At 47.0% G+C, this 23316-nt stretch overlaps 2 protein-coding genes across 2 annotated transcripts in view; one reads left to right on the top strand and one right to left on the bottom strand.

Annotated features, from left to right (window-relative positions):
• agpat2 (1-acylglycerol-3-phosphate O-acyltransferase 2 (lysophosphatidic acid acyltransferase, beta)) overlaps positions 1–20422 on the bottom strand; it is a 35283-nt gene extending 14861 nt beyond the window's left edge. The window contains exons 1-4 of the mRNA XM_078550268.1: positions 20326–20422; positions 19928–20190; positions 14239–14372; positions 6508–6683 (exon numbers count right to left, since the gene is read on the bottom strand). Coding sequence (XP_078406394.1) covers positions 6508–6683; positions 14239–14372; positions 19928–20103 — 486 coding nt within the window. The 5' untranslated portion in view covers positions 20104–20190; positions 20326–20422. The remainder of the gene's footprint in view (positions 1–6507; positions 6684–14238; positions 14373–19927; positions 20191–20325) is intronic.
• A 459-nt stretch (positions 20423–20881) lies between these two features.
• Positions 20882–23316, top strand: part of dipk1b (divergent protein kinase domain 1B) — a 154227-nt gene continuing 151792 nt past the window's right edge. The window contains exon 1 of the mRNA XM_078550266.1: positions 20882–21131. The gene's annotated coding sequence lies outside the window, so the exon portion shown is untranslated. The remainder of the gene's footprint in view (positions 21132–23316) is intronic.

Here is a 23316-nt window from a genome sequence, read left to right as displayed (position 1 = left end):
GGTGCTTCACAGAAGTATTAAACAAAAACTGTCCTCAAATGTAATCATCCCTGGATTATTACCTGAACCACGTGCAAATTGGCATAGGGCAAATTGGATTAGAGGGGAAAATGCATGGCTTAAAGACTAGCGTGGGAGAAGTGGGTTCCGGTTTGTGGGGCACTGGCATTAGTACTGGGGGGGGGAGTGGGGGCTGTACCATTGGGACGGTCTACACTGAACTGTGCTGGGACCAGTGTCCTCGCAAATTGCATAACTAGGGAAGCAGAGAGGGCTTTAAACTAAGAGGGGTGAGGGAACAAGTTTGGATAGCGGTAGCAATTGAAGGTGTAGAATCAAGACAGGAGAGCAAACTAGTAATATGAGAAATGAGGGTCACAGAATGGCAGGAAGGGACAAAGAGTAAAAACCTAAGAATACATCAACAGTCAAGACTAGATGTTACAAAGGTAACAAAAAGACCAAACTGAAGGCTATCTAAATGCATGTAGCATTCATAAAGTAAATGAATTGATGGCCCATATTGAAGTAAATAAATATGATCTGATAGCAATTACGGAGACGTGGCTAGAGGACGACAAAGACTGGGTCCTTAATACTGAAGGGTACACGACATTCAAGAAGAATAGGAAGCTAGGTAACGGAAGAGGGGTAGCACTGGTAATCAAAGAGGGCATTGGTGCAATAATTAGAGATGACCTTGGTTCAGGAGATCAGGATGTAGAATCGGTTTGAGTGGAGATGAGGAATAGTAGGGGAAATAACTCATTAGTGGGAATGGTCTACAGGCCCCACAACAGTAGCCACAGTGTAGGACAAAGTATTAAAGTGAAAATATTGTGTGTTTGTGATAAAGGGACAGCAATAATCATGGGTAATTTTAATTTACACAAGCTGGAAAAATCAGACTGGCAGTCATAGCCTGGATGAGGAGTTCTTAGAATGCTTTCGATATAGTTTCTGAGAGCAGCACATTCTGGAACCAACCAGAGAGCAGGTTATATTAGACTTGGTATTGTGTAATGTGACAGGATTAATTAATGACCTGAGAGAAAAGGCACCCCTAGGTAGCATTGACCACAATATGATTGAGTTTTACATCCAGTTTTAAAGGGAGAAGAGTGGGTCTAAGACTAGTATCTTAAATTTAAATAAGGGCAACTATGTAGGGATGAAAGCTGAGCTAGCTGGGAAACTAGGCTAGGGGATAGATCAATAGAGAAGCAGTGGCAGACATTTAAGGGGATATTTCAAAGTATTCAGAATATTCCTACATAGAAAAAGCATACAACTCCACAAAGATGAGTGGCAGGACAGATGATTGGACAGAATATAAAGAATGGCAGAGAATGACTAAAAGGTTAATCAGGAGAAAGAAATTAGAGTATGAGAGAAAGCTAGAAATGTAAAAAGGGATAGCAAGAGTTTCTGCAGGTATTTAAAAAGGAAAAAAGTAGAGTATTGATCCTCTAGAGTGACAGTGGGGTGTTAATAGTAGATAATAAGGAAATGGTGAAAGAAATGAACAAATATTTTGATTGTGTGTTCACTATAGAGGATACAAAACACATTCCAGTAACAGCTGCAAATCAGGTAGTGAACGGGAGAAAGGAACTTGGTAAAACTGAGATCACTAGGGAAACGGTACTGAGCAAATTGATGGAGCTGCAGGCTGGCAAGTCTCCAGGTCCCGATGGGTTACATCCTAGGGTCTTAAAAGAGATGGCTAATGAGATAGTCGATGCGGTGGTGTTAGTTTTCCAAAATTCGCTAGATTCTGGAAAGGTTCCATCAGATTGGAAAGAAGCAAATATAACCCCCCTATTCAAGAAGGGTGGGAGGCAGAAAACAGGAAATTATAGGCCAGTCACATTGACATCTGTCATGGAGAAATTAGAATCGATCGTTGAGGAGGTTATAGCTGGGCACTTAGAAGAACTCAAAGCAACAGGGAAGAGTCAGCATCGTTTTGAGAAAGGAAAATCATGTTTAACCAATTTATTGGAGTTTTTTGAAGGAGTAACATGCACTGTGGATAAAGGGGAGCCTGCAGACGTCCTGTACTTGGATTTCCAGAAGGCATTTGATAAGGTGCCACATCAAAGATTATTCTGGAAAATAAAAGCGCACGGGGTAGTGGGTAACATGCAAGCATGGACAGAAGATCGGCTGGCTGGCAGAAAGCAAAGACTATGCATAAATCGGTCTTTTTCTGATTAGCAGGATGTGACGAATGGAGTCCCACAGGGGTCTGTACTGGTGCCTCAACTTTTTACGATTTACATCAATGACTTAGATGAGGCAAGTGAAGACATGGTAGCTAAATTTGCAGATGACACAAAGATAGGTAGGAAAGTATGTCGTGAAGAGGACATGAGGTTGCAGATGGACATAGATAGGTTGAGTGAGTGGGCAAAGATCTAGCAAATGGAGTTTAATGTGGGAAAATGTGAAGTTGTTCACTTTGGCAGGCAGATCAAAAAAAGCAGAGTATTACTTAAATGGAGAACGGTTGCATAATTCTGAGGTGCAGAGGGATCTAGGTGTTCTAGTACGAGTCACAAAAAGTTAGTATGCAGCTACAGCAAGTAAATAAGGCGGCTAATGGAATCCTACCCTTTATTACAAGAGGGATTGAACGTAAAAGTAAGGATGTTAATGCTTCAGTTCTACAGGGCATTGGTGAGACCGCAGTTCAAAAACTCGTTGCAGGATTCCTAGCCTCTGACCTGCTCTTGTAACCATAATATTTATATAGCTAGTCCAGTCCAGTTTCTGGTCAATGGTAATCCTCAGGATGTTAACACTGGGGGATTCAGCAACGGTAATGCCACTGAACGTCATGGGGCAATGGTTAGATTTTTTTGTTGGAGATAGTCATTGCCTGGCACTTATTTCAGCAATAGTACTAAAGACTTGTGGCCTACTTGCCATCTATCAGCCCAAGCCTGAATATTGTCCAGGTCGTGCTGCATTTGGACATTGACTGCTTCAGTATCTGACGAGTCGCGAATAGTAAACATTGCCATCATCAGCCAACATCCACATTTCTGACCTTATGATGGAAGGAAGGTCATTGATGAAGCAGCTGAAGATGGTTGGGCCTAGGACACTACATTGAGGAGCTCCTGCAGTGATGTCCTAGAACTGAGATGATTGACCTCCAACAACCACAACCATCTTCCTTTGCTCAGAATGACACCAACCAGCATTTTTCCTGATTCCCTTGACTCTAGTTTTGCTAGGGCTCCCCGATGCCATACTCAAACAAATGCTGCCGTGATGTCAAGGGTAGTCACTCTCACCTCACCTCGGGAGTTCAGTTCTTTTGTCCGTGTTTGAACCAAGGCTGTAATGAGGTCAGAAGCAGAGTGACCCTGGCAGAACCCAAACTGGGCATCAGTGAGCAGGTTATTGCTAAGCTTGTGCCACTTGATAGCACTGTTGATGACCCCATCCATCACTTTACTGATGATAAGAGTGTAGATGGGGTGGTAATTGGCCAGGTTGGATGTGTCCTGCTTTTTGTGTAGTGGACATACCTGGGCAATTTTCTACTTAGGAGGGTAGATTCCAGTGTTGTAGCTGTACTGAAACAGCTTGGCTAGGGACGCGGCAAGTTCTGGACCACAAGTCTTTAGTACGATTGCTGAAATATTGTCCGGGTCCATAGCCTTTGTAGTATCCAGTGCCTTTGGCCGTTTCTTGATATCACGTGAGTGAATCGAATTGACTGAAGGCAGGCATCTGTGATGGTGAGTATTTTTGGAGGAGGCCGAGATACATCATCCGCTCGGCACTTCTGGCTGAAGATTGTTGTGAATGCTTGAGTCTTATCTTTTGCACAGCTGTGCTGGGCTCCTCCATCATTGAGGATGGGGATATTTGTGGAGCCTCCTCCTCCAGTGAGTTGTTTAACTGTCCACCACCATTCATGACTGGGTGTGGCACTGAATTCTGTCTATCACTTACTGCTTATGCTATTTGGTATGCAAGTAGTCCTTTGTTGTAGCTTTACCAGGTTGACACCTCATTTTCAGGTATGCCTGGTGCTGTTCCTAGCAAGCCTTCCTGCACTCTACATTGGACCAGGGTTGATCCCCTGGCTTGGTGGTAATTGTAGAATGGGGGATATGCCAGGCCATGAGGTTATAGATTGTGTTGGAGTACAGTTCTGTTGCTGCTGATGGCCAACAGCACCTCATGGTTGCCCAGTCTTGAGTTGCTAGATCTGTTTGAAATCTAACCCATTTCGCACAGTGGTAGTGCCACACAACACGATGGAGGGTATCATCAATGTAAAGATGGGACTTAGTCTCCACAAGGACTGTGCAGTGGTCACTCCTACCAATACTGTCATGGACAGATGCCTCTGCGGCAGGAAAATTGGTGAAGATGAGGTCAAGTACATATTCCCCCTTTAGTTGGTTCCCTGACCATCTGCCGCAGACATTATCTGTAAGGTATGATTCCATGTGTATAACTACGTCAGGCTGTTGCTTGACTAGTCTGTGAGACAGCTCTCCCAATTGTGGCACTGGCCCCAGATGTTAGTAAGGAGGACTCGTTGGGTCCACAGGGCTGGGTTTGCCGTTGTTATTTCTGGTGTATAGATCCGCCTGGTTTCATTTCTTTTTACTGACTTTTTAGCCGTTTCTTTCAAATGAGTAGCTTGCTAGGCCATTTGAGAGTCAACCATATTACTGCGGACCTGGAGTCATATGTAGGCCAAACCAGACGAGGATGGCAGATTTCCTTTCCTCAAGGACATTCATGAACCAGATGGGTTTTTACGACAATCAACAAGGATTTCATGGTCAGCATTAGACTTTTAATTCTAGATTTTTATTGAATTCAAATTTCACCATCGGCTGTGGCGGGAATCGAACCAGGTCCCCAGAGTATTACCAGTCCAATGACAATACCACTACCTCCCCATAACTATGGCTACAAGAGCAGGTCAGAGGCTGGGAATCCTGTGGTGAGTAACTCACCTTCTGACTCCAGAAAGCCTGTCCACCATCTACAGGGCACAAGTCAGGAGTGTGATGGAATACTCCCCACTTGCCTGGATGAGTGCAGCTCCAACAACACTCAAGAAGCTCGACACCATCCAGGACAAAGCAGCCTGCTTGATTGGCACCCCATCCACGACCAATGCAGTGGCAGCAGCATGTACCATCCACAAGATGCACTGCAGCAACATCCAACACTCCTAGTCAGCATCCTCCAAACCCACAACCTTTACCATCTGGAAGGACAAGCACAGCCGACTCATGGGAACAAAACCCCCTGGAAGTTCCCCTCCAAGCTACTCACCATCCTGACTTGGAAATATGTCACCGTTTCTTCCCTGTTGCTGGGTCAAAATCCTGAAACTCCCTAACAGCACTATGGGTGTACCTACAGCATATGAACTGCAGCAGTTCAAGACACAGTTCACCACCACCTTCTCAAGGGCAATTAAGAATGGGCAATAGAAATGCTGGCCTTAACTGTCCTCTGCTCTACATGTGAGTCAGCAATGTGGTTGACTCTTAACTGTCCTCTGAAATGGCCTAGCAAGTCACTCAGCTCAAGGGCAATTAGGGATTAGCAACCAATGCTGGCCTTGCCAATGACAGCCACACCCCATGAAAGAATAAAGGAAAAAATATAAACTTTGCCTTTGACTGGAGTTTGAGTTGAGAGATAGGGGAAGGAGGGAAGAGGAAAAATGTGGCAATGGATATAAAAATAAGGAGATTGCATTGGATGGTTAGTATAATATCATTATTGTCTATTATCATTTAACACATATTGTCTATTATCATCATTAAGTGTATAAAACTCTTACAGGGCTTGACAGGGGAGATGCAGGATGATTCCACTGGTTGGGGGTTGTGGAACCAAGCAACAGTCTCAGAATAAGGGGCAGGCCATTTAGGACTGACAGGAGGAGGAATTTCTTCACTCAGAGGGTGGTGAATCTTTGGAATTCTCCATCCCAGAGGGCTGTGGAGGCTCAATCATTGAGTACGTTTAAAGCAGAGGTCATTAGATTTCTAGATACCAATGACATTAAGGGATACGTGGATAGTGCAGGAAGATGGTGTTGAGGTAGATCAACCATGATCTGGTTAGATGGTGGGGCGGGCTTGGGGATCAGAGTGGCCTACTCATGATCCTACGAATGGTACAGCAATGAAACAAATTGCAGACGCAAGCAAACAGCATTTTATTTTATTCCCATGGTTCCTTTTTATCTTTAAGCTGTTCAATTTTCTTTGGTTGTAATTCAGCTATTTAGAGTTTATTCTGTTCCATTTATTGCGCTGATGACCTGGTTGAGGTCCACAGATTTACTTTACATCTGTAAATTGTTTATTAAATATTGTTAACAGAGAGAGTTTAATTTGAAACATAGGTAGGTTTATTGGCTTGCATTGGTTCTCTATGTACATTTAGAATCAGGAAAACTAACGTAGGTTCAATGCTCTTTAATAACAAGGGTTCTTATTTACTCACATTCTCTTTCAGCATGGTCTGAGCAGCCTCAGTCATCACACTTTTGGCATCAGTTTTTTTCTGCCGGTTGATGAAGATGATGCCAGCAAGCCAGCATACCAGCCCGACTGTGCCAGCGTACATCAGCTCCTTCTTCGCAATCGCAACACAACGATCAGGGAGAATCTCCATCATACCTGGAAAGCAAAACTGTTATCACAAGGATTTCCTTACATTGGGAGACTGGATACCAGGTGATGGGCAGGTAGCATTTTACTGTACAGTAAGAACTGAATAAGCCTTAATCATAGAAATTGCAGCATAGTAGGTCATTCAGCCCATTACCCATGTTACTCATCATTTGGTACACTATTCTAATCCCTTATCCCTGCTCTCTGCATATACAATACCCTTCAGTTAAGTTTTTAAAGTCCTGGCCATAGCAACTTGTAGTGAAGCATTCCACGTTCTTGTCAGCTTGTGAGGGAAAATTCCAACTTTCCCTTTTCTTGTCATAAACCTCAGTTCATATCTCCTTGTTCTTGATTCGCTAGTCATTGGAAACAATCCTTCACCATTGGTGTGCAAACTCTCATTATTTTGGATACCTCTCTCAACCTCCCATGTTCCAACTGGAATTGGATCATTATCTGAAAAGGCAAAATGTGCAGGACTTTGGGGAAGAGGCAGGGGGAGAGGCACGAGGTCAATTGCTCCTTCAGTGAGCTGGCATGGACATAATGGGCCAAATGACCTCCTGTGCTGTAACCATTTTTTGATTCTACAAGGTGTCCAGGAAAGATAGAGAATGAAAGAAAGGAGAAGAAACAGATGATTAAGGAGAATATTACAATGCTGGAGAGAGAGAATGTCCTGGAGAGATCAATACAATCTATTTGGTTAGAGCTAAGAAACACCGAAGATACAATTACGCTACTGGGTGTATGCTATAGGCACCAACTAGTGGGAAAGATAGAGAGGAACAAACCTGCAGAAATTACTGGGAGGTGTAAAAACTATTGAGTTATGATAATGGTGGACTTCAATCACCCCATCATAGACTGGGATAGTAATATTGTAAAGGGCAGTGGTGGGGGTTGAGAAGAGTTTCTCAAGTCTAGAGAGTTTTCTAGATCAGTATGTTTCCAGCCCAGAGGAAAGAGACATTGATGGATCTAGTTCTGGGGTATGAGATGGGTCAAGTAGATCAAACATTAGCTGGGGAACCTTTAAAGAACAGTGATCACCGTATGTCACTAAAAGTTAGTATGCAGGTACAGCAAGTAATTAAGAAGGCTAATGGAATGCTATCCTTTATTACGAGAGGAATTGGACATAAAAGTATGGATTTTATGCTTCAGTTATATAAGGCATTGGTGAGACCACATCTCAAATAGTATGTGCAGTTTTGGTCTCCTTATTTAAGGAAGGATGTAAATGCGTTGGAGGTGGTTTACTAGATTGATACCTGTAATGAGCGGGTTGTCTTGTATGGAAAAGGTTGCACAGACTGCACTTGTTTCCACTGGAGTTTAGAAGAGGGGTGATTTGATTGAAGTATACAAGGTCCTGAATGGTCTTGATAATGTGGATATGGAAAGGGTGTTTCCTCTTGTGGGTGAGTCCAGAACAAGGGGGCACTGTTTTAAAACCAGGGGTCGCCCTTTTAGGGCAGAGATGAGGAGAATTTTTTTCTGAGGGTTATACGACTTTGGAACTCTCTGCCTCAGAAGGTGATGGAGGTGGGGTCATTGAATATCTTTAAGGCAGTGGTAGATAAAGATTTTTTTTTTGTTCATCAACAGGATATGGGCTTCGCTGGCTGGGCCAGCATTTATTGCCCATCCCTAGTTGCCCTTGAGAAGGTGGTGGTGAGCAGCCTTCTTGAACCGCTGGAGTCCATGTGGTGTAGGTACACCCACGGTGCTGTTAGGAAGGGAGTTCCAGGATTTTGACACAGTGGTAGTGAAGGAATAGTGATATATTTCCAAGTCAAGATGGTGAGTGACTTGGAGGTGAACTTCCAGGTGGTGGTGCTTCAATGAGTCTGCTGCCCTTGACCTTCTAGATGGTAATGGTCGCGGGCTTGGAAGATGCTGTCGAAGAAGCCTTGCTGAATTCCTGCAATGTATCTTGTAGATGGTACACACTGCTGCTACTGTGCGTCGGTGGTGGAGGGAGTGAATGTTTGTGGGTGTGATGCCAATCAAGCAGGTTGCTTTGTCCTGGATGGTGTCAAGCTTCTTCAGAGTTATGGGAGCTGCACTCATCCAGGTAAGTGGGGAGTATACATCACACTCCTGACTTGTGCCTTGTAGATGGTGGACAGGAATGTACATATTCCGTCTGCAAAGAACAGGACCCTGTGTATTAATATATGTGGCTTCCAGTACGTGTAAATGTGCCACACTGCAGGCCCACCTGAACCTTAAATTGGTGTCAGCGTAATTTTTAGCACACTGAGGAATATTTAGCAAACGTTGTCCAATCGCTGAATCACATCTAACGTTGGACACTGAGTTTTGAGTCCAATATTAGATGCGATTCCACGGTTGGAATTGTGTGTACTGGAAGCTACATATATTAATACACAGGGCCCTGTTCTTTGCAGGCAAAAAGAACATGTACACGCATTGCACCCGTTTCAGCTAAACAAAATAAGTGACAGCCATTTGCTGACTCTTTCCTCAGGACAATGCCTTGGCCAGAGTCAAGCTGCCTGATTTAAATTTTGAACAATGCTTGGCAGTTAACTGATGGAAGGGGTCATCAACAGTGCTGTCGAACGGCACTTGCTTAGCAATAACCTGCTCATTAGCACTCAGTTTGGGTTCCGCCAGGGCCACTCAGCCCCTGACCTCATTACAACCTTGGTTCAAACATGGGCAACGAGCTGAACACTAGAGGTGAGGCAAGTGACTGCCCTTGACATCAAGGCAACATTTGACCAAGTGTGGCATCAAGGAGCCCTAGCAAACCTTATATTGTACAACATTGGCATATAATAGCATTTGCCAGTCAGGAAAACATCTCTATTGTAACCACTTATGCTTCAAGAACCAGAGCAAAGTCAGTGGGAATCAGGGGGAAAACTCTCCGCTGGTTGGAGTCATACCTAACATAAAGGAAGATGGTTGTGGTTGTTGGAGGTCAATCATCTCAGTTCTAGGGCATCATTGCAGGAGCTCCTCAGGGTAGTGTCCTTGGCCCAACCATCTTCAGCTGCTTCAACAATGACCTTCCTTCCATCATAAGGTCAGAAGTGGGGATGTTCGCTGATGATTGCACAACGTTCAGCACCATCTGCAACTCCTCAGATACTGAAACAGTCCATGTCAAAATGCAGCAAGACTTGAACAATGTTCAGGCTTGGGCTGACAAGTGACAAGTAACATTCGTGCCACACAAGTGTCAGGCAATGACCATTCAAACAAAATAATCTAACCAGGCTGAATATAGAAGATTCAAAGGAGAGGACAACAGGAAATCAAATAGTCAAAGTGAAGACCATGAGAAAAAACAGGCAGCTAACTTAAAAGGAATCTAGAAGTCTTCTATAGGCATGGAAATAGTAAAAGGGTAGTAAGAGGAGGGGTGGGGGCTGATTAGGGAACAATGAGAGAATTCACGCATGGAGGCAGAGGTTATGACTGAGATACTAAATGAGTACCTGGCATCTGTCTTTACCAAGGAAGAACATGCTGCCAAAGTTATAATAAAGAGAAGGTAGTTGAGATACCGAATGGGCTAAAAATTGATAGAGGAAGTATTGGAAAGAATGGCTGTATTTAAAGCTGATAACTCACTGGGGCCAGATGGGATGCATCGGAGAATGCTGAGAGAAGTCAGAGTCTTAGTCATTAGGGTACAGGAGGCTACCATTCGGCCACCATGTCCATGCTGATTCTCTGTACAGCAATCCAGTCAGTCCCATTCCCATGCTCTAATCCCGTAGACTTCCAAGTTTATCAAGTGCCCATCCAATTTCCTTTTGAAATCTTTCACTGTCTCCACATAACCTGGAACATTTTTCTAATGGTGCATCACTTGTTGTATAAAAAGTTCTTCCTCATATCCTCCTTACATCTTTGGCTCAAAACCTTAAATCTGTGACACCCCAAGTCCTTGTATGATCAGCTAATGGGAACATCTTTTCTTTGTCTGCCTTATGGAGGCCTGTCATAATCTTGTACACCTCTGTCAAATCTCTCTTCAATCTCTTATGCTCCAAGGAGAAGCTTCTCCAACCTAACCTTTGTAGCTAAATACCCCATCCTTGGAACCATACTGATAAATCTTGTCTGCACCCTCTCAAGGTACCCTCACGCCCTTCACCCGAGGGTGGTGAATCTTTGCAATTCTCTGCCCCAGAGGGCTGTGGTGATTCAGTTATGTTCGAGACTGAGATCGATAGATTTCTAGAAATGCTGACCAGAACTGGACACAATATTCTGGTTATGGCCCACATCTTTTAACAGTTAAGAAATAGGTGTAGGTCCTTCAGCCCTTCGAGCCTGCTCCACTATTCAGTGACATCTTGGCTAATGATCTACTTCAAAGCTATTTTCCCCATATCCCTTGATGTTTTTAATATGTAGAAATCTATCGATCTCAGTCTCGAACACAACTGAATCACCACAGCCCTCTGGGGCAGAGAATTGCAAAGATTCACCACCCTCAGGTGAAGAAATTCTACCCCATCTTGGCCATAAAAAGCCTGCCCCTTATTCTGAGACTGTCTCCCCTGCACCATTGGAAAAGCGTTCCAGGTTATGTGGAGACGGTGAAAGATTTCAAAAGGAAATTGGACAGGCACTTGATAAGAAGCTTGGAAGGCTATGGGATTAGAGCATGGGAATGGGACTGACTGGATTGCTGTACAGAGAATCTGCATGGACATGGTGGCCGAATGGCAGCCTCCTATACTCTAATGACTATGACTTCTCTCAGCATTCTCCAATTTTCCCTTCGCCAGTGAAGGGAAACATCCCACCTGTATCTACCCTGTTGAGCCCTTAAGAATTTTGTTTGTTTGGATGAGATCACTTCTCATTCTTCTAAACCCCAGAGAATAAAGGCCCAGTCTATTCAATCTTTCCTCATAGGGCATCCCAGGAATTAATTTAGTGAACCTTCATTGCACACTCTCTATGACAAGTATATCTTTCCTTAGGTAAGGAGACAAAAACTGCAAACAATACTCCAGAGATGAGGTCTCATCAAAACTCTATCTAATTCCATTAAGACATCTTTACTCCTATACTCAAGTTCTCTTATAATAAAGGCCAATATATCATTTGCCTTCTTAATTGCTTGCTGTACCTGCATGTTAGCTTTCAGTGACTTGAACAAGAACACCCAAGTCCTTTTGAAGTTCAACACTTCCCAGCCTCTCACCATTTAAGAAATGCTCTATTTCTGTTATTCCTACTAAAGTGAATAAACTCACAATACTCCACATTGTACTCCATCTGCCAAATTTTTGCCCATTCGCTTAGCCTCTCCAAATTCCCTTGAAGCATCTTTGCATCCTCCTCACAACTCACTTCCATCTAGTTGTGTCATCTGCAAACTTGGAAATGTTACATTCAATCCCCCCACCCAAATCATTGATACAGATTGCGAATAGCTGAGGCCCAAGCACCGATCCATGTCTAAGCCACAGTCTGCTAACCCGAAAATTATCCTTCTATTCCTGTTTTCTGTCCAACAACCAGTTCTCAGCTTATGCCTAACCCCATGTGCTCTAATTTTGTTTACTAATATCTTGTATGGGACCTTGTCAAAAGTTCAGCATTACTTCCCTTCTTTTGTACACAAAATACCTCTATTTATGAAGCCCAAGATTCTATATGCTTAGCTAATTATTCGCTCTGTACATCATGCCATCTTCAAAATACGGCTAGATTTACGGATGTATCGGTCATCATCTTCCAATCCTCTTTATAGGTTTGATTAAGGGGACTAAAGAATTGAGAAGTTACATCCTTGTTCAAATAAGGGTGTATGGGTAAGCCAAGCAACTGCAGGCTAGTAAGTTTAACCTCAGTGGTGGGAAGCTTTTAAGAGACAGTAATCCAGAACAAAATTAACAGTCAGTTGGCCAAACATGAAATAATTAGGTAAAGCCAACATGGATCTGTTGAAAGCAATTAAGTTAAACATAAGAGTTTTTTTTTGAGGGGGTAACAATGAGGGTAGAGGTATATTTGGGCTTCTAAGACTTTTGATAAAGTGCCACATAATAGGCTAGCAAGGAAGTTATGAAAAACTTGTATAAAACATTATTCAGCCTCAACTGGAGTATTGCATCTAGTTCTGGCCACTACACTTTAAGGATATGAAGGCATTAGAGAGCAGAAAAGATTCATGAGTTTCAGGGATGAGGAACTTCAGTTACGTGGATAGATTGGAGAAGCTGGGGTTGTTCTCCTTAGAGAAGACTGGGTGGAGATTTGATAGAGGTGTTCAACAGCAGAAAGGGGCCTAGACAGAGTAGGTAGAGAAACTGCTCCCATTGGCAGATGGGTCATGAGCTAGAGTTCACTGATTTAAGGTGGTCGGCAAAGGAATTAATAAAGGCAAGAGGAAAAACTTCTTTTAGACAAGTGGTAAGGATTTGGCATGCACTGCCTCCTAGTGTGGAGGAGTCAGATATAATTGAGACTTTCAAAAGGCAAATGGATAAGCGCCTGGAAATGAAAAAATTGCAGAGCCACGGGAAAAGGCTGGGGGAATGGGACCATCTACTCTTGCAGACCCGGTACAGATATAGCAGGCTTCATGAATGGCCCCTTTCTGTGCTGGAACCATTCTATACAGTAATTTCTCATTTAATGTTTCAGTTGTGTTCCTAAAAAGTGCAACTTCAAATTAAATTATGTTAAGCAAATCAGATTTTCCCATTACAACCAGCATAAAAGCTACAGTTAGGTTCTTTAAGAGATTTCTCAATAGAAAAAAATTAAAATATTACAAGTTGAAATACCGTACATTTCTAATTGAAATAATTTTTAAAATAAATTTTAAAATATAAAAGAAATAAGGTATAAAGGTAAAAAAATTACACTCACCAGCCACTTGGTTTTGGAGTGACTGTGCTCCACCTAGTGAAAGAAGTTGGACAGTTCAGGGAGCAGCTGAAGCCGTCCTGGGACTTCAGTACTTGCTGTGGGTGGGAATGGTAGTGAGATGGCAGGCGGGAGAGAAAAACAGATGAAGTCCCCGGTGGTGGCAGCGGACACAGAGGTCTTGGACAGCAACAGCAGGGTGAAGGGGAAGAGAAAGTGCCATGTGCACATGTGGGATGTGCAAGCCACAGAACAGGACGCCTGTGGCAACCTTGTTATTGTAAACGCCATAACAGTAAACGGCTCTATGGTCCCTATTTTAAGGTCGGTGTTCTAGCGAAACATTGTTAATGTCAATGTTAAGTGGGGTCTTATTGTAGTTCTATGGGTCCTTGCTCCCAAGTTCTATCCAGTGAGGAGAGGATTGGGCTCAACTCTGGTGCCACCTAACAACCTGCGAGTTTAGCTTTACAGCTGATGAATGGCTTATCAGTTAAAAATACCAAAGAGAGTGATGGAGGGAATTTCATGGCAGCCAAAGGTCATCATGATCCACTGGAAGCAGCCTTCCTTAAATACCCGAATCGTTGCAAAGTCAAACTGCCAACTCCAAACACACTGACTTTAAGCAATATTACTCTTCAGTGCAGGTAGGCTACTCACTGGCAAGGCACATCCTTACCCATCAGATCCAGGGAGCTCTGGTGATTGGAGATGATAACATACGGACCCTTGGCATCCAGATTTTCCAACCCCTTCACTTCAAGTTTAACTCCATACAAATTCTTGATGTGCTGCAACACACTACGGACTAATCTAGAACAAAAACAAAGAAATGTTAACAGAAATGGAAGCTGGAGAAATTGGTATATCAGATAATCAGATTGCAGGAACACCCCAAACAAATTATATAGTTACACAGCAAGTAACCCATACCCTGATTAATAACTTATCAGGATAATTCAACAGCTAGCTAATGCTTTGACAGATATTTAAAATTCATAAATCGCCTCCCCTCCTATTTCTTATGATCTTATACTATTGAGACGAGGACTCTTATTTAACTGACTTACACTTTTTTAAAAGCATTACAGTATCCGATAGCTGCAAATGGTATTGGTGACACGTTCAACACTCCAATGCATAAAAATGCAAAAGACTTGCTTAGGTCCCCTTAAAAAAAAGGATGGCAGGTTGCAGCTCCTTTCAATAAGATTAAAGACAAATGTATAAAAGAAGTGTCTAAGTGGGTTAGCGTAAAGACCTTTCATTGCTGTTCCTACATTTGAACCCAGGACATGACACACATTTCCTGGATTTGCCTCACTGCAGCACTTGCCTGTATTCAGGAAAGCGTCTTAAAAACACTTAACAACAGGAAAACAGGATGACAAAGTGGCTGGAAAGGGTGATCTAAAAATCTGGAATTGAAAGCTATCAGTTACCATGAAACTATCGATTGTTGTAAAAACCCAGCTGGATCACTAATGTCCTTTAGGGAAGGAAATCTGTCGTCCTTACCTGGTCTGGCCTACATGTGACTCCAGACCCACAGCAATGTGGTTGACTTTTAACTGTCCTCTGAAATGGCCTAGCAAGCTGCTCGTTCAAGGGCAATTAGGGATGGGCAACAATTGCTGGCCTCGTCAGTGACACCACATCCCATGAAAGAATAAACAAAGCACATTAGAGAAAGATTTGAAGAAATTTTAAAAGTAGAGCAGAAGTACAAACGCAGCAAAGAACGGAGCACAGGACAAGTCATTTAGTGTTTGGGGTGGGGATGAGGACGCGGAGGAGGGGGAAGGGTTGTGATGAGTGCTGCCGGGGTTAAAAACTGAGGGTGACTGAATCAGAGAACAGTACAGCACAGAAGGTTGTCATTTGCTCCATCAATTCTGTGTCAGCTCGCTCAAAGAGCAATGCATTTAGTTCTATTGGCCCCCTCTCTCCCCATATCCTGGCAATTCTTTCTCAAGTATGGTCCAAACATGAGCAAAAGAGCTAAACTCCAGAGGTGAGGTTAGAGTAACTGCCCTTGACATCAAGGTTGCATTTGACCAAGTGTCGTGTCAGGGAGCCCGAGAAAAACTGGAGTCAATGGGAATCAGGGGGAAAACTCTCTGCTGGTTGGAGTCATACCTAGCACAAAGGAAGATGGTTCTGGTTGTTGGAGGTCAATCACCTCAGCTCCAGGACATCACTGCAGGAGTTCCTCAGGTTAGTGTCCTAGGCCCAACCATCTTCAGTTGCTTCATCAATGACCTTCCTTCTAACTTAAGGTCAGAAGTGGGGATGTTCGCTGATGATTGCACAATGTTCAGCACCATTCGCGACGACTCAGATGCTGGAAGCAGTCCATATCCAAATGCAGCAAGACCCAGACAATATCCAGGCTTGGGCTGACAAGTGGCAAGTAACATTTGCACCACACAAGTGCCGGGGCAATGACCATCTCCAACAAGAGACAATCTAACCATCACCCCATGGCATTCAATGGCATTACCATCACTGAATACCCCACTATCAACATTCTGGGTCAGGGGCTAGGAATTGTGCGACGAGTAACTCACTTCCTGACCTCCCAAAGCCTGTCCACCATCTACAAGGCATAAGTCAGGAGTGTGATGGAATACTTCCCACTTGCCTGGATGAGTGCAGCTCCAAAACACTCAAGAAGCTTGAAACGATCCAGGACAAAGCAACCTGCTTGATTGTTTGTGGATGGGGTGCCATTCACTCTCTCTTCCACTGACACACAGTAGGAGCAGTGTATCCCATCGACAAGATGCACTGCAGGAACTCACCAAGACTCCTTAGGCAGCACCTTCCAAACCCACGACCACTACCACCTAGAAGGACAAGGGCAGCAGATAGATGGGAACACCAACACCTGGAAGTTTCCCTCCAAGCCATTCACCATCCTGACTTGGAAATATATCACTGTTCCTTCACTGTCGCTGGGTCAAAATCCTGGAACTCCCTTCCTAACAGCACTGTGGGTGTACCTACACCACATGGACTGCAGTGGTTCAAGAAGGCAGTTCACCACTACCTTCCCAAGGACAATAAATGCTGGCCTAGCCAGTGATGCCCATATCCATGAATGAATAAAAACTAATTTTCTTTTGAAAGCTGGTGTCTGTTTCCATCACCCTTTCAGGCAGCACATTGCAAATCCTAGCCATTCATTGTGTAAAAAGCTATTTTCTTCATGCCTAATGAAGAATCAATCTGTACATATGAAATAGAAGCAGAAGTAGGCCATTTGGCCCCTCGTGCCTGCTACGCCATTCAATAAGATCATGGCTGATCTGTTTGTGTTGAGATCCACATTCCCATCTACCCCCAATAACCTTTGAGTCTCTTGCCTAACAATCTATCTACCACTGCCTTAAAAATGTTCAGTGACCCCACCTCTACCACCTTCTGAGGCAGCGAGTTCCAAAGTCACACAACCCTCAGAAAAAAAAACTCATCTGTCCTAAAAGGGCGACCCCTAATTTTAAAACAGTGCCCCCTAGTTCTGGACTCACCCACAAGAGGAAACATCCTTTCAACGTCCACCTTGTCAAGACCATTCAGGATCTTCTCATATCAAATCACCCCTCACTCTTCTAAACTCCAGTGGAAACAAGCCCAGACTGTCCAACCCTTCCACATAAGACAACTCACTCATTCCAGGTATCAATCTAGTAACCTCCTTTCAACCGCCTCCAGCACATTTACATCCATATGTTTATCAACGATTGGAAACCGTTTCTCCTTATTTACTCCTATTAAACTTCTCCATGATTTTAAACACTTCTATCCAATCTCTTCTTGAACTACTCTGCTTTAATGATGACCAATCTCCAGTGTCTCCATATAACTGTAACCCCTCATCCCTGGTACCATTCTAGTAAATTTCTTCTGTAAACTCTCAAACTCTACATCCTTCCTACAATAAAATAATCCAAGCAAACTCTATAATTACAGCGACCCAATGCTTTTCTACTATACAGCTTGAAGGCCAGCAACCCCACTGTTAAGTTGCTTTTTGTAGTCACAATGGTTTTGAATGACTTATTTCCTCCCTGTTCATCTCCCTTCTCCTCCTTACATTGTATTCCCATGACACACATACACACACACACCTATAATGTATTACCTTACCATTACAATGTTAGTGGCAACATTCTGTTCATTTGCAAAAGATGTCCTCTGCAATTACCTTGCTCTCTACTTCATCATTTCATACATCTCAGTTTGATGAAAGCTGCAAACTTGGAAGGTCAATTCCCAAATACAGGAAAGAGTGCAAATCTGTTTTTGATCCCTGTTAGCAACATCCAACAAATTGTATTTAGAGAGCACCTTGAACATGGAAAATTGCCCCAAGGTGCTTCACAGAAGTATTAACAACCCAGGTAAAAGCTAGCCTATTAGCAGATACTGACCAATATGGTGTAACCAAGAGACAAAACAACATTCAGGTCCAATTTGCACAACAGATCAACTTATCAAACATTAACTAGCATTTTAACTCTTTCTACCTTTTCACATGGGTGGCTTCCTGTCAATAAAGTTGAGGGGTGAGGAGGGGGGGGGGGGGGGGGGTGAGGGGGGGGGGGGAGGAGGAGGAGGGGGGGGAGGAGGAGGAGGAGGAGGAGGGGGGGGAGGAGGAGGAGGGGGAGGAGGAGGAGGAGGAGGGGGGGAGGAGGAGGGGGGAGGAGGAGGAGGAGGGGGGGAGGAGGAGGAGGAGGGGGGGAGGAGGAGGAGGAGGGGGGGAGGAGGAGGAGGAGGGGGGGGGGAGGAGGAGGAGGAGGGGGGGAGGATGAGGAGGAGGGAGGGGAGGAGGAGGAGGAGGGAGGGGAGGAGGAGGAGGAGGAGGGAGGGGAGGAGGAGGAGGGAGGGGAGGAGGAGGAGGAGGGAGGGGAGGAGGAGGAGGAGGGAGGGGAGGAGTAGGAGGGAGGGGGGGAGGAGGGGGAGGGGAGGAGGAGGGAGGGGAGGAGGAGGGGGGAGGAGGAGGGGGGAGGGGAGGAGGGAGGAGGGGGGAGGGGAGGAGGGGGGAGGGGAGGAGGGGGGAGGAGGGGGGAGGGGGGGGAGGAGGGGGGAGGGGGGGAGGAGGGGGGAGGGGGGGGAGGGGGGGAGGGGGGGAGGGGGGGAGGGAGGAGGGGGGGAGGGGGGGAGGGGAGGAGGGGGGAGGGGAGGAGGGGGGAGGGAGGAGGGGGGAGGAGGGGGGAGGGGGGAGGGGGGGGAGGAGGGGGGAGGGGGGGGAGGGGGGGAGGGGGGGAGGGAGGAGGGGGGGAGGGGGGGAGGGGAGGAGGGGGGGAGGGGGAGGGAGGAGGGGGGGAGGGAGGAGGGGAGGAGGGGGGAGGGGGGGAGGGGGGGAGGGGGGGAGGGGAGGAGGGGAGGGGGGAAGGGGGGAGGGGGGGGAAGGGGGGAGGGGAGGAGGGGGGGGAGGGGGGGGGAGGGGAGGGGGGAGGGGGCGAGGGGGGGGAGGGGGCGAGGGGGGGAGGGGGCGAGGGGGGGAGGGGGGGAGGGGGGAGGGGCGGGAGGGGGGCGAGGGGGGAGGGGGGGAGGGGGGGGGGGAGGGGGCGAGGGGGGGGAGGGGGCGGGGGGGGAGGGGGCGAGGGGGGGGGAGGGGGCGAGGGGGGAGGAGGGGGCGAGGGGGCGAGGGGGCGAGGAGGGGGCGAGGGGGGGGAGGGGGCGAGGGGGGGGAGGGGGCGGGGGTGAGGGGAGGGGGCGAGGGTGAGGGGGCGAGGGGGCGAGGGGGGGGAGGGGGCGAGGGGGGGAGGGGGCGAGGGGGGGGAGGGGGCGAGGGGGGGAGGGGGCGAGGGGGGGGAGGGGGCGAGGGGGGGGAGGGGGCGAGGGGGGGGAGGGGGCGAGGGGGGGGAGGGGGCGAGGGGGGGGAGGGGGCGAGGGGGGGGGAGGGGGAGGAGGGGGGAGGGGGCGAGGGTGAGGGGAGGGGGCGAGGGGGGGGAGGGGGCGAGGGTGAGGGGAGGGGGCGAGGGGGGGGAGGGGGCGAGGGTGAGGGGAGGGGGCGGGGGGGCGAGGGTGAGGGGGCGAGGGTGAGAGGGTGAGGGGGCGAGGGTGAGGGGGCGAGGGTGAGGGGGCGAGGGTGAGGGGGCGAGGGTGAGGGGGCGAGGGTGAGGGGGCGAGGGTGAGGGGGCGAGGGTGAGGGGGCGAGGGTGAGGGGGCGAGGGTGAGGGGGCGAGGGTGAGGGGGCGAGGGTGAGGGGGCGAGGGGGAGGGGGCGAGGGGGAGGGGGCGAGGGGGAGGGCGAGGGGGCGAGGGGGAGGGCGAGGGGGGGGGGGGGGCGAGGGGGGGGGGGGCGAGGGGAGAGGGCGAGGAAGGGGACCCGAACCCGAACCCCGCCGTCCCGCTCACTTCATGTTCTCCACATCGCGGCCTCTCCAGAGACAGAGCGGGATGACCGGGACGGCCAGCGCCATGATCCAGGAATAATAAAAGCCAATCTTGCAGTAATAGCGGAATCCGGAGCTCAGCAGCCACAGGAGCGGCAAGAGCAGCGGGATCGGCAGCAGCAACCACAGCGGGGCCATGGCCTGGGGCGGGCCGGCCCGCACGGGGAGTGTCTACCGGAACCTAGAGCCCGCCGCCTGGGCCTCTCCCGGTCCTGGTGCCGCCGCCTGGGCCTCTCCCGGTCCTGGATCCGCCGCCTGGGCCTCTCCCGGTCCTGGATCCGCCGCCGCCGCCTGGGCCTCTCCCGGTCCTGGTGCCGGTGCCGGTGCCGCCGCCTCGGCGTCTCCCGGTCCTGGTGCCGCCGCCTCGGCCTCTCCCGGTCCTGGTGCCGCCGCCTCAGCCTCTCCCGGCCCTGGTGCTGCCGCTTCCGCCTCTCCCGGTCCCGCGCGGTGTTGCTTCCGGGAGCTGCTAACGCGCACGCGCGGATCGGTTGTTAGCTCACGTGACCGTGCTAAAGGCGGGAAGTCACGTGGTCCTGAAGGTTCCAATCCTCCGTTTCCAGAAAAACACTTACATTTCTGTAGCGCCTTTCATCATCTCTGCACATTGTAATGTGCTTTGTAAAATTCATTCATGGGATGTGGGCTTCACTGGCTGGGCCAGCATTTATTGCCCATCCCTAGTTGCCCTTGAGAAGGTGGTGGTGAGCTGCCTTCTTGAACCATTGCAGTCCATGTGGTGTAGGTACATTCAGGGTGCTGTTAGGGAAGGAGTTCCAGGATTTTGACACAGTGACAGTGAAGGAACGGTGATATATTTCCAAGTCAGCATGGTGAGTGGCTTGGTGGTGTTGGTGTTCCCATGTGTCTGCTGCCTTTGTCTTTCTAGATGGTAGTGGTTGTGGGTTTGCAAGGTGCTGTCAAAGGAGCCTTGGTGAGTTCCTGTAGTGCATCTTGTAGAGGGTACACACTGCTGCTACTGTGCGTCGGTGGTGGAAGGAGTGAATGTTTGAGGATGAGTTGCCAATCAAGTAGGTTGTTTTGCCCTGGATGATGTTGAGCTTCTGGAGTGTTGTTGGAGCTGCATTCATCCAAGCAAGTGGAGAATATTCCATCACATTCCTGACTTGTGCCTTGTAGATGGTGGACAGGTTTCCGAGAGTCAGAAGGTGAGTTTCTCGAGGACAATTCCCAGCCTCTGAAACTCTTTCGAGTTATCAACAGTCACAGATTGCAACTCTTTCGAGTACAATCGCAGTTCTTGGTTTCCGGGAGTGGGACATGAACCCACAACCCTCTGATTCAAAGGCGTGGGTGCTATGAACTGAGCCACAGCTGACACCTCTTCCCAGCCTCTGAACTGGTACTTATGTGGTTGGTCCAGTTAAATTTCTGGTCAATAGTAAACTGTGGAATGTTGATGGTGAGAGATTGAGTGTCGGTAATGTTGTTGAAAGTTGTGGGGAGATGGTTTGATGCTGCTTTAAAATGGTAATTGACTGGCACTTATATGGCATAAATGTTATTTGTCACTCAGCAACCCAAGTCTGAATGTTGTCCAGGTTAGCTATTGATAAATCCAATCAGGGATTCAGGAGAAACAACAATAACAACTTGTGTTTATATAGCGCCTTTAACATAATTAATTGCCCAAGCTGCTTCACAGGAGCATTATAGAACAATGAGCCACATAAGGAGATATCAGATCAGATGACCAAATGCTTGGTCAAAGAGATAGGTTTTAAGAAGTATTTTAAAGGAGAATAGTGAGGTAGAGATGTCAGGAGGGAATTCCAGAGGTTGGGCCCTATGCAACTGAAGGCACAGCCACCAGTGGTGAACAATTGGGGATCAATGTCATGAATGCTGAACTTTACAAGACATATGAACATACGAGTTAGGAGCAAGAATAGGCCGCTTGGCCCTTCGAGCCTGCTCCGCCATTCAATAAGATCATAGCTGATCTGTTATTGGTCTTCTTCCACCTACCCCCGATAACCTTTGATTCCCTTGTTTGTCAAGAATCTATCAACCTCGGCCTTAAAAATATTAATTGACCCTGCCTCTACCGCTCTCTGGGGAAGAGAGTTCCAAAAATAACGACCCTCTGGGAGAAAAAATTCTTCTCATCTTCGTCTTAAAAGGGAGACCCCTTATTTTTATTCTGTGTCCCCTAGTTCTAGTCTCCCCCACAAGGGAAACATCCTTTCAGCATCCATCCTGTCAAGTCCACTCAGGATGTTTTAATAAGATCACTTCTTAATCTTCTAATCTGCAATGGATACAGGCCCAGTTTGTGCAACCTTATCTTACGTATAAAGGTATCAATTATAATTTTTGGATAATAGGAAATACTGGGCCATGTGACCTGACAATCCTTGACCTGGAAGTGGTACCAACAGGAAGGAGGTTAAAATACAGACGCTGTGTGGCAGACAGACAAAGGGGAAAGGGGATAGCTGAAGAGAAGAAGAGCAGTTCCTGGAGATCCACGCTATCACAAACGGAGGGAGCTGAAAGCTGAGAAGGTTCTGAAAAGAAATGTGCCATTGTATGGGAGATTGCACTGGGGGGACATCGTTTAGACATAAGCCCCTGCCTGTGGAGAATTGGCTAAGTCTTTGAAGGAAAGGGAATGGGATTCTGCTTAGAAGAACTATATGTCTGAAACTGTGACCATACAAGTGGAGTGGACTGCCTAGGAACATAGGAACAGGAATAGGCCATTCAGCTCATTGAACCTGCTCTGCCATTCAATTAGATCATGGCTGATCATCCACCTCAACACCACTTTCCCACGCTATTTCCATATCCCCTGATATCATTAGTCTCCAGAAATCTATTGATTTCTCTTTTGAAAATGCTCAATGATTGACCTTCCACAGCCCTCTGGGATAGAGGATTCCAAAGATTCACCATCCTTTGAGTGAAGAAATTCCTCCTCAGCTCAGTCTTAAACGGCCTACCCCTTATCCTGAGATTATGTCCCCTGCTTCTAAACTCACCAGCCAGGGGAAACATCTTATCCACATCTACCCTGTCATACCCTGTAAGAATTTTGTAAGTTTCAATGAGGTCACCCCTCATTCTTCTAAATTCTAGATAATACAGACCTAGTCTCCTCAATCTCTCTTCACAATACAATCCTGCCATTCCAGGGATTCATCTGGTGAACCTCTGTTGCCCTCCCTCTATGGCTAGTATATCCTTCCTTAGATAAGGAGACCAAAACTGTATACGATACTCCAGGTGCAGTCTCACCAAGGCCCTCTACAATTGCAGCAAGACATCTTTACTCCTGTACTCAAATCCCCTTGTGACAAAGGCCAACATACCATTTGCCTTCCTAATTGC

This window comes from Cetorhinus maximus, chromosome 10 (assembly GCF_964194155.1).
Source record: "Cetorhinus maximus chromosome 10, sCetMax3.hap1.1, whole genome shotgun sequence".
NCBI lineage: Eukaryota > Metazoa > Chordata > Chondrichthyes > Lamniformes > Cetorhinidae > Cetorhinus > Cetorhinus maximus.
Note: the sequence above shows the minus strand (reverse complement) of the source record. Positions and strands in the feature narration are given on the sequence as shown.